Genomic DNA, 16,152 nt, shown 5'->3' on the forward strand with positions numbered 1-16,152 from the left:
TGTCCATGAATACTTTTGTTGAAAAATACTATTGTAGGAATTAAATAAACAAGTTACTTACAGAGAGCTACAACTCACCGATTTGTTTTTTGTTTATTATTTTAAAATAATGGTATTTCTTTACCGATTTTCATAATTAGTTGAAACAGCCGACAGGAGTTGGCGAAAATATGGAATCCCATAATCAGAAAAAAAGAAATAAAATTATATATATATATAGATAGATAGATACAACTTCTTGATGGTATGCTCTAATGACAAGTATAAGTCCTAGTACTAAGAAAATTTTTGATAAAGAGAGATAGTTTAAATATGATCATATGCCCCTCAGTCAATTTTGATGCTCGGGGTCACTGTCTTATCGACTCCCCCTTCTGCACTCTATTACTCCCACATAATAAGCTGGGTTTCCCCAACTTTCGGCCTTGTGCCACATCTTGATGCAGTGGCAAGCAAATCTGACCGGATTCCATTCTCCAGCCGTTGTGAAATTTTTTCATAACTTGCTAAATCATCTCCCTATTTTTTACTCAGGATCCTGAGATTCTGAGTTCTCTCTTGGCCAAAGACATCACGACAATTTTAACAAATAAACTGAGGATTGATAATTTATATTATTTGGATTACTCGGACTAGTGTTTTCATTTTCAGTTTTATTTTTACAATGTTTCAGCCAATATAAACTCCAACCTTCTTTAGGTATATTTTGTCAAACTCGGGAATCTTTTCTGTCAAATTCGGGAATCTGCATGGAATTTCACACAAAACCTTTTATTTAATCCACAGGACTAGCATGTTCTCATTTCGTCAGCTATGGCCGAGTAGAAATTCTAATTAATTTACCATTGTATTTTGAATATCACCCGCACTAAGGATTGAACCTTCACCCTACAGAAGAGTGTTGCTTACAACTGAATTTTACCAAATACATTATCTATTACACCACAGGCTCTTGCAGACTTAAAATACAGTTGCAAATCATTTAGGATTTCTACCTGGTCATGGCTGACAGAACCAGAGCATAAAGGGTTCCATTCGAGATTTCATACAGGTTTCTGAGTTCAACAGAAAGATTCTCGAGTTCAACAAGTTACACCTGAAGAAGGTCGGGCGTTACATCGGCTGAAACGTCGTGAAAGTAACACTCAAGATAAGGACAATAGCTCAAAGAATCCCAATAATAAAAGTAAACTGAAAGAACCTCATAGAACTGAGAGAATGGAATCCGAATCGTATACACCTGGAATTTCTAATAAAGGCTCGAGCTCAAAATTCCATGACAGTTTCCACGTTCAACACAGAAGACTTCGAGAAGTCCGGAGATCAAAACAGCTGAAACATTGTTATAGCAACAATGAAGACGACTCCGTCCTAAAATTGGGGAATGATAATGATTTCTGGTACTTGTTCACATTGGTGATCTTTTAAACCAATGCATTTCTGGTGAAAACATTATTGATACTTACATATCATAGTGAAATTTGCATAAATTCAAAAATTACGAAAAATGATCCAGTAGATGATGTGCTAGATGTAGTTTTTAACAAAAAGATCATCCACAATTATATTCGGCTTAAAAGTAGAAATACCCTTAATTTAAGTCAAGGGAGATAAGTCCGTTTCCCATAACTCTTTCACATTAAAAAATGCGCTCAAACTCGATAATTCGATCAATTCTGTTTTTACTTGTTATTATTTTTCTACTGGATCATTTTTTCGTAATTTTTTTAATTTATACACGTAAGTATGTGATAATGTTTTCACCTGAAATGCGTTGATTTAAAAGATCCATAATATAAATAAGCACCCAAACTTCTTTGGGTTGTTTGTTTTGTTTTTTTTATTATTATTATGTTGTGTCAAACTTATTTTTAATTCCTTATAATTTTTTAAATTTAAAAAAAAAATTTTTTTTAATTTTTCTTCAATGTAATCATCAACTTTGTAATTTTGCTAAATCTGTTTTGCTATTTTTATTTATTTTTTATTTATTTGGTTTTTTTTTGTTTTTTTTCTTTGACTCAATCAGGAACAAGAAATGGAGAAACAACAATTATTGTCGGAACAGTCGCGCTTGTCAGAACGCGGAGCTGCAGAAATGATTCTACTCTACATCAGTGCAACTAAAGGTAAATCTGCGTTTTCTTTATTTTCTTTCTGTGATAATTTAAAAAACAATAGACTTCTTAGCACTTCCGGGAGACAATGGATTCCCCCTGTAAATGCGTTCACAAAGGCAGATAAGCATGGAGAGTACTTCTTTCTTTGCTTTATAAAAAAAAAAACTAGCATGGCTATCTGGCGTTGCCCAGATGGAGAGTGGTGGTATACTAAGGATATTAAGAATCCCCCCCCCCACGTCCAACTATATGTATAAAAACATTATTTTTGCACCAACCTAATAGCAGTGAGTACTTGTGCAAGCGCAAAAAAAAAAAAAAAAGCTGCAGTGGCCAGGCAGGCTCGAACCTGTAACGCGAAAGAGGAAAAGGAGGTGAAAAAAGCTAACGCGCTAACTGTCATGGCTATGACGGCTTATGATGTTAAGCGTTTAATTCAAACTGCAAAAAAGAGACGCAATTGATTTCAATATGTATAATGGAATTCAAATGAAATTGTTAAACGGTAAAAATAATGTAATTAATAGTTATGAATAATAATAATAATAATAATAATAATAATAATAAAACTACTGAAGAGGGCAGAGTTAGAGACAATGTCGGCTTTTTTAATGGTGAGTAAAGTCCGTCTCTCCCTCAATAAAGATAGCACACAGGATAGGGACGAACATAAATAAATAAATAAATAAATAATAATAATAATAATAATAATAAAATCAATAAAATTAATATTAGTTAATAATTAAATTAGTATACAAATAGACTCGGTCCTGAAGGAAAATTCTCTCAGTCCCGAAGGAATTCTCATACATCGACCGAGGATAATATCAGAGCAGGTATTAAATGTATGTGCTTTTGGCTCGAAAATCACTGTGTGTATTGATAATAATGACAATATTTATAAAATATTAACAATAATAATAATAATAATAGTATAAATAATAATATTTATATTTAAACCATAGACCAATAGTAGCTTTTACATAAAAAACATGTGCATAAGGGTATATAATGCATATATAAAATATCGTATGCATAAACAGATATGCACACATGCACATCCATACACATGCATATGTATACAATGCCTTATATGCACACACCTAAATACCACACCACTATTCAATATACCTAAACGTAACACTCACATAAAACCGGCGCGTCTAACATGTGATAGTTCTAATGTGATATATTGCATATACTGCTCCATTTGCAACAATAGAGGATATATTGGCGAAACTCTGACATGGTATCAATAAAAGGTGAAATATAATTGAATAAGCATATTTTCCCATAACCAGATATGTGTATATATATGTGTGTATATATGTATGTGCGTGTATATGTATACATAAGTGTGTGTATATATGTATATATATATATGCATGTATATATATGTATGCATATATATATATGTATGTGTATATATATATATGTCTATATATATGTATGTGAATGCATATATGTATATACAGGCTGACCCCCCAAAAAACGGGCCCAGACTCTAATTTGGCCCCGTTTCTTAGTGTTTTGTCTGAATGAAATGAAACGTTGGTCATAACTAGTTTATTATATTCAAAACATCACATCCAAACACAAGGGTCTTTTTTCTCCGTTCTACAGCATATGTTCTAGATGGCCTCCATTTAGCTATTGTTTTTGTGTTTTTTTCGGGTCACCCTGTATATATATATATATATATATATATATATATATATGTATATGTATATTGTAAATATGTGTATCTTAAACTTTTATATGTGTGTATATAGGTCTGCAAATGATGCAGACCTTGTTTCACATTCAGAAATATGCTTTTGCTTGATGCTGATATAAATCACAACAACTAACCAAAGCCAGTTTTGCTTTTGGCAAACTGGAGAAAGGTGTGTGGTCAGATAGGGGAATCACATCAAAAACAAAGTTAAGTGTTTACGAAGCGCTTGCCTGTTTCCCACCTGACTACAACTTGGACGTCTTCAAGTCCAACGTAAACAAACTCCTGACAAACCGCCTCCTTAAGTAAGACACTCTATCAAAATCCCCAATACTAATGATTACTACAATACTATCTCATTGATTACTGTACACACAATAACCCTTATCCTTGAGTGGCCTTCGGGCCTTGATAAATGGTGACCCCCCTGTAAAAAAAAAAAAAAACATATAGAAAGCATCTAAAGTTATTGGAAAGGTTCACCAAAGTTGTATTCAGAGAATACTTAATATTAACTGGAGGACTCTAACGCCTGACACTGTAGTTCTTGAACATTCAAATAGTACTAGTATTGAAATGAAAATCATTTAAAATCAGATCAGCTGGACTGGACACTTGATTAAGATGGAGGACAAAAGACTTCCTAAACAACTGTTTTATGGCGAGATAGACCACAACAAAATCCAAAAAAACGATTGGATTAAAAAGTCACCTACATGCACATAGACGCACAACACTTAACTGAAGAGATGTCAAACTTCTGTCAAGAAGTAGCAATCATATATATATATATATATATATATCAATAATAAATATTTAGTCATAGTCAGCATAGTGATAACACATGCTTCGTAAACACTTAGCTTTGTTTTTGATGTTCGCCATAATAAATCTTTAGTCATTACAAAACCCGACAAAGTCTCTGGCATTGTCATAATGGATCACCAGGATTATGTCAATAAAATGATGACTATCCTGGGAGACACCTCTAAATTTGTTAAATTAGGTCCGGTAGATACTCATAATTCTACTATCTCTATCGATGCCAAGTTCCAAAAACAACTTGTCAAATGGGTCAAAAGTGGTGTTCTTCCCACTTTGCTTTCTAATTTAATGTGACCCACCGGTTCTATTCGCCCCCATTTGTATGGTTTGCCTAAGACCCATAAAAGTGGGGTACTGTTGAGACCCATATTATCAATGATAGGGTCTTCTCAACACAAGTTAGCAAAATGGTTGACAAGTACTTTAGAACCCATTTTGGAACGTTATAGTTTATTTTGCATTAAAGACTCTTTTAGCTTTGCTAACTTTATGCAAAATTATACTCATTTTGACAAATGTATGTGTTCTTTTAATATTTTCTTTTGATATTTTCTAGTCTTTTTACTTGCGTCCCATTGTTAGAGACTATTAATATTTGTGCTGACGCCCTATATCGGAGTTAACTGCCAACTCCCCCAATTCCAGAAAATATTTTTGTGGAATTGATGAAATTTGCCACTATGTCGGTTGCATTCAATTTCAATGATATGTACAAACAGACAGATGGTTTTGCTATGGGTTCCCCATTGGGACTAGCATTGGCTAATATCTTTGTGGGCTTTTATGAACAAGGTCTATTGTCTAGTTTATACAAACCAGACATTTACTTTCATTATGTTGATGCAACCTTTTGTTTATTTGACAATGAGACGAAGATGGATGCTTTTTTTTGTGTCCCTCAATAACGTTCATCCAGCCCTTAAGTTTACTGTAGATAAAGAAACAAATTCTACTCTTCCGTTTTTAGATGTTCTTGTGTCCAAGACATCCTCATGTTTTCTTACTTCTGTTTATCGTAAACCAACATTTACCGGTCTCTATACATGTTGGGACTCTTTTTGCCCTATAAATCAAAAAATTTATTTAATTTAAACTTTAGCACATAGGGGCTTAATGATTTGTTCTAAAGTTAATCTGGATGACCAGCTTAAATTCATTACAAAAACCCTTTGTAACAATGGCTACCCCTTAGATATTGTTGAAACTACTATTAATAAGAAAGTTTCCAATTTTTACAAATCTAAAGAAATTGTAGCAAATAGATGTCCTGTGTACTTTCGTCTACCTTGGCTGGGTACTATCAGTGACCATTTTGCTAAGCAAATTTCTTTGTATCGAATTATTATTTGCATCGAATCCACTCATTGTTTTTCCAACCAGACTTATGTTGTCGTCCATTTGCAAAAATGTTCTCCCCCTTCACCATAATAATCCTATTATTTATTTATTCAAATGTAGTTGCAGTGCGCACTACGTTGGGCGAACATTGCAAAGATTGGATTCTCATTTGAAACAACATGTATCATCAGAGATTCGGTATGCAAATTTTTCACGTTCGGATGTTCTGAGTAATATGTATGGTTCTTCGATTTGCGAGCACCTCATAAATAACCATGATGCGTGTGCCACGAATTTCAGTGCTGACATGTTTACAATCTTGAGTAATTCGCACTCACCCTTTCATCTAAAAATTCTAGAAACTACTTTTATTAAGTCTTTGAGACCTTCTTTTTGCAAACAAAAAGAAAATCTTTTAGGACATAATTTAGTTTCTATGTAATTCCCCCCCCCCCGCTTATTTTTCACGTTTTTTTTTTTTTACTCCCCCGCCATATTCATGACTTCTTTTTTTTTTTTTTTATATCATAATTTCCTTGATTTAGTTCTGTTGAGCAAGGAACGAAACCTGGTTAGCTAACCTTTATTTTCATTTTTTTATTTTTAATCATCATGTTGATTGATCTGTATTTAGCCATAATTAAATTTTGTACCCCCTAAAAATTTTCAAAGATATATATATATATATATATATATATATATATATATATATATATACTCGGGTTTTTTTATATTCAAAAGTAATGGACTAATGAATTCAACGAGGTTTTAGATAAAAAGAGCTGATAATACTTGTTTATTGTTATATAAACATGCTCACATCCTGCTGCTACAAATAGCCACTTGTTTCAATCAAACAACAGATATCATCAGGCAGCGACTTGACTATTCAAAAGTTTATTGAACTTTTGAATAGTCAAGTCGCTGCCTGATGATATCTGTTGTTTGATTGAAACAAGTGGCTATTTGTAGTAGCGGGATGTAAGCATGTTTATATAACAATAAACAAGTATATATATATATATATATATATATATATATATATAAAATATATTTTATACTCATTGTTTGCATCCCAATGACCACAGGAAAAAATCAGTCCACGATTATAATTTTTTTTTTTTTTGTTGTTGTTAATTTTGACAAATGTCTATATTTTCTCTTTTACTGTTGTACAGACGTTTCACAACCTTTAACGAAAAATATTCCTTTTTATACTTCTGGCAGGTGCTTATAGCCCTATAGTTGACCATACCATCCAACTAGGCATTTCGCTCCTCAGAGGAGGCAACGTGGATGTTCAAAATGTAAGTATTTTTCTTCCTTCCATAAAATGTTTTCTAGCGTTTGAAAATAATCTGCTAAATACTTTTCTGCGTTTTTTTTTTTTGTGTGTGTGTGTGTGTGTGTGTGTGTGTGTGTGTGTGTGTGTGTGTGTGTGTGTGTGTGTGTGTGTGTGTGTGTGTACGTTTTGGCACTTTTTAAATAATTTTTACATACCTTTTTTTTTTAATAAATTTGCAAATATTTTTAAAACTTATCAATACCTCTTTAAATACATTTTAATACATTTGAATACTTCTGACTACTTTTAAACAGTCCTTTAAATACTTCTAAAATATATTGAATACTTTCTGGATATTTTTCTAATACTTATATAAGTCTCAAACGTCGGTCTCTCTCTCTCTCTCTCTCTCTCTCTCTCTCTCTCTCTCTCTCTCTGTGTATGTGTATGCGTGTGTGTGTCCACTAAAAGCTTTTTCTCTGACTGAGGACAGAAAATATTAAGTATAGTATCAGAACAGATACTACACTTTATTCCTAGTCAAACTCATACCATGGCTGTCTTTTCTCTTATTGCCTTGCCATGCCCTCTAACAGAAGTGGACAGTAACTGGTGAGATGCAACCCAGAATCATCTGTTAGTGAGATCCAAGGGAGATAACTATGAATACTGTAAATTTTCTGGTTCTTTTTCATTATTTTAGCGAAATTCAAAAAATGAAACCAATGGTATCTACTGAATTGTTATGCCATAATAATGAAAATATCTGAAAAATACAAAAAAACTATATGGAAGAAAATTAATTTATAATGAAAACAGTTTCCAAAGATAATTAGCGAAAATTAAGGTTTTCTAAATTGGCCAAAGATTTTTCATTTTCAGAAAATATTTACCTCCCTTTTGTTACAATTAGAACTCTCCAGTTGTGTATTTCACAAAACTCAATTTTTGCTAATTGCCTTTGAAAACTATTTTCTTTAATGATTAATTTTCTACTTTAGCGTTTTTCATAATTTTGGGATATGTTCATTACTGTGACAATTCAGTAGATACCATTGGTTTCACTTGAAATTCAATATTTCAATTTTCGAATTTCACTACAATAACAAAGAAGAACCGATTTTTTCTCGTATCTACTCTTGAGTTAGTTATCTCCCATAGTTTCTGCCTTGATAATAACAAAGAACCAGTTTTCTTAGACTACAGGGTGGAACGATAAAATTTTCGCCATAGAAAAGACGACATGATTCCATTTCCATTTGATGAAAACCGATTTTCTTTTTTGTTGCAGACCCTCTATTAGTTGGCCAGTTGTGTACAAATCTCAAGAGCGATAGGAGTATTCTATCATGTCTGAAAGTGACACAATATACAAAGAGCAAGATTGGAGATGTGCCACTGTACAACTCATGCTCTCTACCGATCCAAGTTATGAAAACAGGGCCATTTCCAGCACCCTCAAACTGCACTGTTAGATTGCCATGAATAACAGGAACATACTCAGGATGATAAAAACAAAATTTCCGGTCACGGTTATAACTTAGGTGTGGTTTCAAGTGAGGGCCACATCATACCACCTCAAATCTTCGAAGTTGGCTTGAAAGTTAACACCAAAGTATACTTGGATGTGGTGAAGAGTGTGGTGATCTCCTGGTGCAGTCCGGTGGCCGCTGGCAGACCCTGGATGTGGCAGCAGGTCTCAGCGCCAGCCTACAAGTTTAAAGAGACCTAGGTTTGGCTTCACAAGGAGTGCTACGACTTTGTACCCTTCTCTCCTTGCCGCCCCACCCCATTGCTGACCTGAACCCTCTGAACTATTTCGTTTGGTCATACGTTGAGAATATCACCAACATGACCTCCTATAACACCAAAGCCAGCCTGATCACTGCCATCCATTGAGTATTCACTGAGCTACCGCAGGTGCTTGTCGAAAAGGCATGCTCCCAGGTCCGGACCCGAATTGAGATGATGATTGAGGCTGAAGGCGGCTACATTGAATAGATGTCAGCTCTACTACATAGTCAAGTTATCTGAATTTATTTTTTCAATAAAAGTTTTAAAATAAATCTGTAGAGTTGTTTTCTTTAGGGCAACAAATTTATCGTTCCACTCTATTTCTGGGCATAACAGAATGTTTTTGAATAGTGTTTTAAATTTCCTTTTTTTAAATAATTTCGGAATAAATTTTATGTATGCTTTTTTTTTATTAATTTTTAATAATTTTTTAACTAATTTTTTAACACTTTGTAAATACATTTAAAAATAAAAAAAAATAATTCTTTAAATATTTTAAAATAATATAAAAAAAAATGTAATACTTCTGAATAATTTTTACTCCTTTTAAATACGTTTTACAAACATTTTAGTTATTTTGTTTTAAAGTGTTTTATTATTATTATTATTATTATTATTATTATTATTATTATTATTATTATTATTATTATATTTTTCTTTAATTTTTCTAGCGAATGTTGAAACATCTCAAAGATAAAAAAGATGTTGGATTCTTTACATCTGTCGCTGGACTTATGCAGCAGTGCAGGTAGGCACATGTTACCTTTGTTATCTGAAAATTGCCTAACAAACTAATGCTTCATGTTTAACACATTATCGTGGGGTTGCTTCTCAGCTGACTATAACATAGTCGTTTTCAAGTCTAATGTAAATAAGTTCTTGTTGAGCCGTCCTCTTATATAATTAATCCTCTGGATCCCGACCCAATTAAGCAATACTTAGCCAAAAAGGCAATTAGCAAAATTATTTGATAACATATTATTAGAAGGCCGAAATATCGGCCATGTTGTCTTTTTAGCCATATTACTGGAGCCGATACATCGGTCGTGCAGGGTTGGAACGGTTAAACTCTACCCAAGTTTCACCAAGGAAATAATCTCGTAATGACTAGTAATTTATGGTCTTTTGATCACGTTTTTAAACAATGTTGCCCCCTCCCTCGTTGCCAACGTTCATTTTTAAAAGTTTCGTCCGAAAGACGTTTTAATAGAGTTTTTTTTTTTACCTCACCCTTTATTTAGCTTACCCTTCTTAAATAAATGAACCATTAATGAAAGAGAGAGAGAGAGAGAGAGAGAGAGAGAGAGAGAGAGAGAGAGAGAGAGAAGTAACAAACCAAGTTACACGTCCACCAACATTTGTCTTTATTGTAAGACTTCTTCAGGATGAATAAATTGAAGAAAAGAAAATACTGTTATTTTCTTTTCTTCAATTTATTCATCCAGAAGAAGAAGTCTTACAATAAAGACGAAACGTTTATTCCTTTTTCACCTTTCTATCTCATCGGAATACTATTTCCATTATTCTTATCATACATATAAATATATAGTATTTTATTTATGCATACAAACATTATTGGCTACATATGTGCTTCTGCTGTGATTTCTTTAGAAACACAACGCCATCAGACTAGATATTATAATGCCACTGCGTTTCCAAAAATTCATAGCGGAAGCATATATGTAGTCAATAATCTTTTTCTCTACTATTATATAAAAATCACTTTCTGTGTGGCAGTTCTTTCCTCATAGGTTCTGAAACCGCTGAGGCTATCTTTTGCAAATTTCACACAAAGGTAATTTATATGTCTTGCAGTGTTCTTAGATATGTTTTGTACAGAAATTCATCCGATAAGTATCGTAAATCGAAAAATTCCGATTTTAAAAACGGCTTTTCTCTCTTATAGATAAAAAGAGTAATCTTTATAGGGGAATATTTTACATCACACCGGCCAAGGAAGATAATTCTCAGCAAATCAAGAGAGATTCAATTCTCAGCAAATTATTTCTTCTTAAAAAAAAACAGGACTATTGTCATCAGAAGATATAGCTCAGTGTATTTGGCTACAGATTGAGTGGTCTCCTGTTTAAACCCAGGTGTATCGCACCATTTTATTTTATTTTTTTCTTATTAATGAGTTCAATTTACGATAAAAGAAGTGGTACCATTTCAAATTGCCACAAGTCATTTCTTCGTTTGCATATTTTAAAACTAAACGTTATCCAGAAGTGACTTTTCCAGGGCATTTACCATCAAGCCTGACACGATATTGTAAACAAACACAGACGGAATTTGATGAACAACATTATCACTATATTTTTTTTTTTTTGCGAATTAGTCCACTGGGTAAATTATTTTAATTGTAATATATAATTTCCAATAGAGGATTGATTCTATAATAATACATACACAATCATACATAAATTAAACTATCATGCTTAAGCATATTGTACGCCCAGGCAACAGCAGGTGTCCAGCTTTTGATAGACACCGGAGTTTAAGTGGATTTGCATCTAAGAAAACTACAGTGGTACAATGATAACACGTTTATCAGGATGCATCCAAGTCATTTTAATTTTTAATTTGTATTTATGAGGCTAGTCCGAATCAAAAATCAGTATGTCAGATGCATTTCTTTTTGTGTTTAACTTTGAAAGTCTTGGAAAATAGTTTCATAGGTTAGATTTGACAAAGGTTATCAAAAAGATTTGTTTATTTTCTTATTCATTCATAATCGTTTTATCATTTTGTTTAATTTCCGTGCTTTTATTTCTTTTCTCATCTTAGTGTTCTCGACCTGGATGCTTTTGAGAGGTGCAACAAAGCAGAGGGTCTCGGTATGAGCACTGACACAGGACCCGGCGAGAAGAACTTACATGATGCCGAGTTCACCTGCAAACTTTTCCGATTCTTGCAGCTACTTTGTGAAGGCCACAATCTAGGTTTGTGTTCTCAATTTTTTTTTTTTTTTTTTTTTTCACGTCTTGTATTAAACCTGCTACCATCAATTTACAAAAAAAAAAAAAGGAAACTAAATTAAGGCCATGTCTGTAACAGGCCCAGAAATACAGGATGGAATGATAAATTTATAAAAAAAAAAAAAACAACTACACTACAGCTTTATTTTTAAACTTTTATTGAAAAAAAAAATTCAGGTAACTTGATTATGTAGTATAGCCGACATCTATTCAATGTAGCCGCCTTCAGCCTCAATTACCGCCGCGATATGGGTCCGGAACTGGGAGCATGCCTTTTCCACACGTACCACAGGAGTTTGGCGAATACTTAGCGAATGGCGGCGATCAGGCTGGATTTGGTGTTGTGGGAGGTCATGTTGGTGATGTTCTTGACGTATAACCAAATGAAGTAGTCCAGAGGGTTCAGGTCGGCAAGGAGAAGGGAGGCAGTGAGAGAAGGGTACAAAGTCATAGCACTCCTTCTGAAGCCAAGCCTGGGTCTCTTTGGACTTGTGGGCTGGTGCCAAGTCTTGCTGCCACACCCAGGGTCTGCCAGCGGCCACCTGACTGCACCAGGGGATCATCACACTCCTCAGCATATCCAAGTATACTTTGGTGTTGACTTTCAAGCCGACTTCGAAGATTTGAGGTGGCATAATGTGACCCTCACTTGAAACCACACCAAAGACTATAACCGTCGCCTGAAACTTTGTTGTGTCCTCAAGTGTTGAACCCTCCTGAGTTGTATTTTGATGATGCTGGCAATGGTCCTGCTGTCATAACTTGGATCGGTAAAGAGAATGAGTTGTAATTCAAACTTCTGCATGTTATTATAGCCTATTCTTTCTCCATCATTTATTTATTTTTTATTCCAGGTTAAAAATATCCAGAAGTAAAAACCATTAAATTTCAACCAGGTTGTTGATAGTACTAAAAAAAGTGCAGGATATTATTTTACTTTTTATTTTAGGTAAACAAAATTACGATAAGTCGCTACGCTAAATCTACTGTTTCAGTCTAAAAAGACATTGTCAAGCGACAATAAACCTCCAATCTTACTCAAGACCAGTCCTTTAATGAAAATGAAAACCAAATAGAAAAAAAGAAAAGAAAAAGAAAACATTTATTTTTCCTTCTTTTTTTTCTTTTTTTTTGAATTCACATTATTTTTATCTGTGTTACTTTACCTTTTCTAATTATTTTTCTATTATAACTATTTCCTTTCTCTCGTTAAATATACGTTACTTTCTTTTGTCTGATAGCTTCAGACATGTCTCAATAAGAGCCGCCATCGGTCTACTATACTTCAGTTGGTGAACCAGAAGAACAGCCGACTCCAAGTTTACATTAAACGTTCTCAGATAGAAAAAAAATGACTGACATAAAAATATTCTGCTTACTAAACCAGACTTTCTGTTTAGGTTCAAAATAAATAATCGACTTGACATAAAAGACATTATATAAAAGTTTTGTACACGTTTTTATTTTTAAAAATATATTTTACAAACATAATACCCTACCATAACCTAACCCTAACCCATTAGATTTTTTTTTTTTTAATTCCATTTTCACTTCAAACAAGGTACAGTGCCACTTTGAAGTAGGGGGTTACTATCGGGGACGTAAGTTGCAGGGACATTATGGAGGGACACGAGCAGCAAGATGTCTGTTCACATTACACTTGAACTTCTGTATGTCAGTAAAGTTGGGAAAGCAGAATCCTGGTTGCTCTCACACTGAACTCATCTCCTTAACCTGGAATCATCAAAAAAATAGAGAATCGTGAAGACTAATAGACTAATTAGCAGGTAGTTTCTTTTTATTGTGTTCTTTGCTTAGTTTTGCCGGTCCTGGTGTTTAGTGATGTTACTTGTAGCATCACAAGAAGATGCATTAGTTTCCTCGTATGTGTGTAGAGCTGCTGCTGTGGTGGTGGGGGGGGGAGGGGGAGAATCTTATTTGGGCTTTTCTAGAGTGTCTTTATGCCAAGGTGATCTTATCTGGGATTCAAATACTATGTTATATTTGCGGTCAGGGTTTGCTTACAAGGAGAACTATTCTTATGCCATGTCGTCAAGGTGTTTTGACAAACTTTTAGATGAAGAGACCAAAGGCACTACTGGGCATAATTAGACTAATTCGGCCAAATACACATACACAAACACACACACACACATATATTACCTAATCACGCTGACACATCAGTTCCTGTTATATCACCAAAGTTAAGTGACATTGAACTATTTGGGGGTGACGATTTTGGAATTGACGATTTATGAAACCGGTAAATCTCTCGTTTTTGATGATTTATTGCTGTGTTTAATTTGGTTTTTCTTTTCATCTTTTCACACACACATATGAACATTGCAGTGGGAATTTGAGGGGTTCACTCCCTAAATAATAAAGTTTACAAAAAAAAAATAATAATAAATAACATGCCTAGGTTACTTGCAGTATTACCTAGAGTATATATTCTATAATTTATAATAATCATATCATTATTTTAGGAGTGACTATATATATATATATATATATATATATATATATATATATATATATATATATATATAGAGAGAGAGAGAGAGAGAGAGAGAGAGAGAGAGAGAGGGGGCTTGATTCTGTTTCTAATTTGTTATTTATTTCTTTTTCAGAATTCCAGAATTACCTCCGAACTCAAGCTGGAAACAATACCACTGTAAACATTATTATTTGCACAGTTGACTACCTACTTCGTTTGCAGGTAAGTCTATTTGGAAACACATCTCATCAGCTTCATAGCTCTTCTTTTTTTTGCTTTTAGAACTCCGGATGTGAAAACCTTAAAGAGTACTCATAAATTATATATATATATATATATATATATATATATATATATATATATATATATATATATATATATATATATATATATATATATATATATATATATATATATTATTTTTACAATCTAGAATGACTCTTAGAATCACACTAAATCTGAAAAGCGTTTAAATCACTTGAACTCAGTATTCAAAAGAAAAAAAAAATGATGTACATTTTTTTTACATCCTTAAGTTTATCTTCATGGAGTGGACTAAGGCAGTGTTCAGTGATGGTACAAGGCTTGTTAGAAAGGACAGATTAGTGATAGGGCAAATATTTGGCTAAGAGAATGTCACCAAAGTTTTACATAGTAGAGACATTAGAAGCGATTAAGTTACCTAGTGTGAACTTTGGCATGTCAGGATAACCTATTTGCAAACAGAATTGTAACCAGAGGTGGATGGCGTGAGGAAACAGGAGAGGTGAAAAGATGAAACTTGTCAGACAAAACATAGTCGAACGATAGATAGATAGATAGATAGATAGATATAAATATGATGCAGTCAAGAGACACATTTAATATATGTGATACGGATTAGACACATTGAAGACATATAAATAAAAACATGTAAAAGATCTCTTATAAGTAAAACGTCATAGAAACAAGTAAGACATATTACATTGATAGGAACAAGTAAAACGTCATAGAAACAAGTACGATATGTCATAGAGATAGAAAAAATAAGACACGTCTTAGAGATAGAAACACGTAATACATGTACTATAGCAACACATGTATTTATAGAAGCAACTAAGATATAGTGTATTGATGAAAACATATATAAGACATGTCATAGAAAAAGATAAGGCGTGTATCAATAGAAACAAGTAAAATATGTCATAATGATAAAAATCTGTAAGACATGTCTCATTAATAAAAAAAATGTAAAACATATCATTCTGATCAAAACTTGTGCATTCATTCTTTTTACGAACCGTTTATCCTCAACTTTATAGTTGTTGTTCCGCCACGTTTCGCCCAACTCATCCTCTGGCCGTCTTCAGGTGATTAACCACGACAGGATAGGAATGCTGAGTTTCGTAACTGTATCCCCAGTAATTACTAGGGCTATGACAATAGAATATTCTTTTTATTGTTTTTTTTACTCTCGAGTATATATCCGACACAGTTAGACACAATTAATCAACTGAGAACCACATCATTCTACATAAAAACATATAAGATATAAATGGATATATACCTGAGAGTCAAAACAAGGAAAAGAATATGCTGTTGTCCTAGTCCTAGTAATT

The 16,152-nt window shown here is 33.3% G+C and overlaps 1 protein-coding gene across 17 annotated transcripts in view; it reads left to right on the plus strand.

Annotated features, from left to right (window-relative positions):
• LOC145256229 (ryanodine receptor-like) overlaps window positions 1-16,152 on the plus strand; it is a 936,895-nt gene that overhangs the window by 831,446 nt on the left and 89,297 nt on the right. For all 17 annotated transcript variants that reach the window (XM_080114858.1, XM_080114861.1, XM_080114859.1 and 14 more), the window contains 5 exons: window positions 2,030-2,129; window positions 7,228-7,307; window positions 9,751-9,827; window positions 11,867-12,021; window positions 14,688-14,776. In XM_080114858.1, the coding sequence (XP_079970984.1) occupies window positions 2,030-2,129; window positions 7,228-7,307; window positions 9,751-9,827; window positions 11,867-12,021; window positions 14,688-14,776 (501 nt within the window). The remainder of the gene's footprint in view (window positions 1-2,029; window positions 2,130-7,227; window positions 7,308-9,750; window positions 9,828-11,866; window positions 12,022-14,687; window positions 14,777-16,152) is intronic.

The sequence above is a fragment of the Euprymna scolopes genome, chromosome 32, assembly GCF_053919585.1.
Source record: "Euprymna scolopes isolate OS-2025 chromosome 32, ASM5391958v1, whole genome shotgun sequence".
Classification (NCBI taxonomy): Eukaryota; Metazoa; Mollusca; class Cephalopoda; order Sepiida; family Sepiolidae; genus Euprymna; species Euprymna scolopes.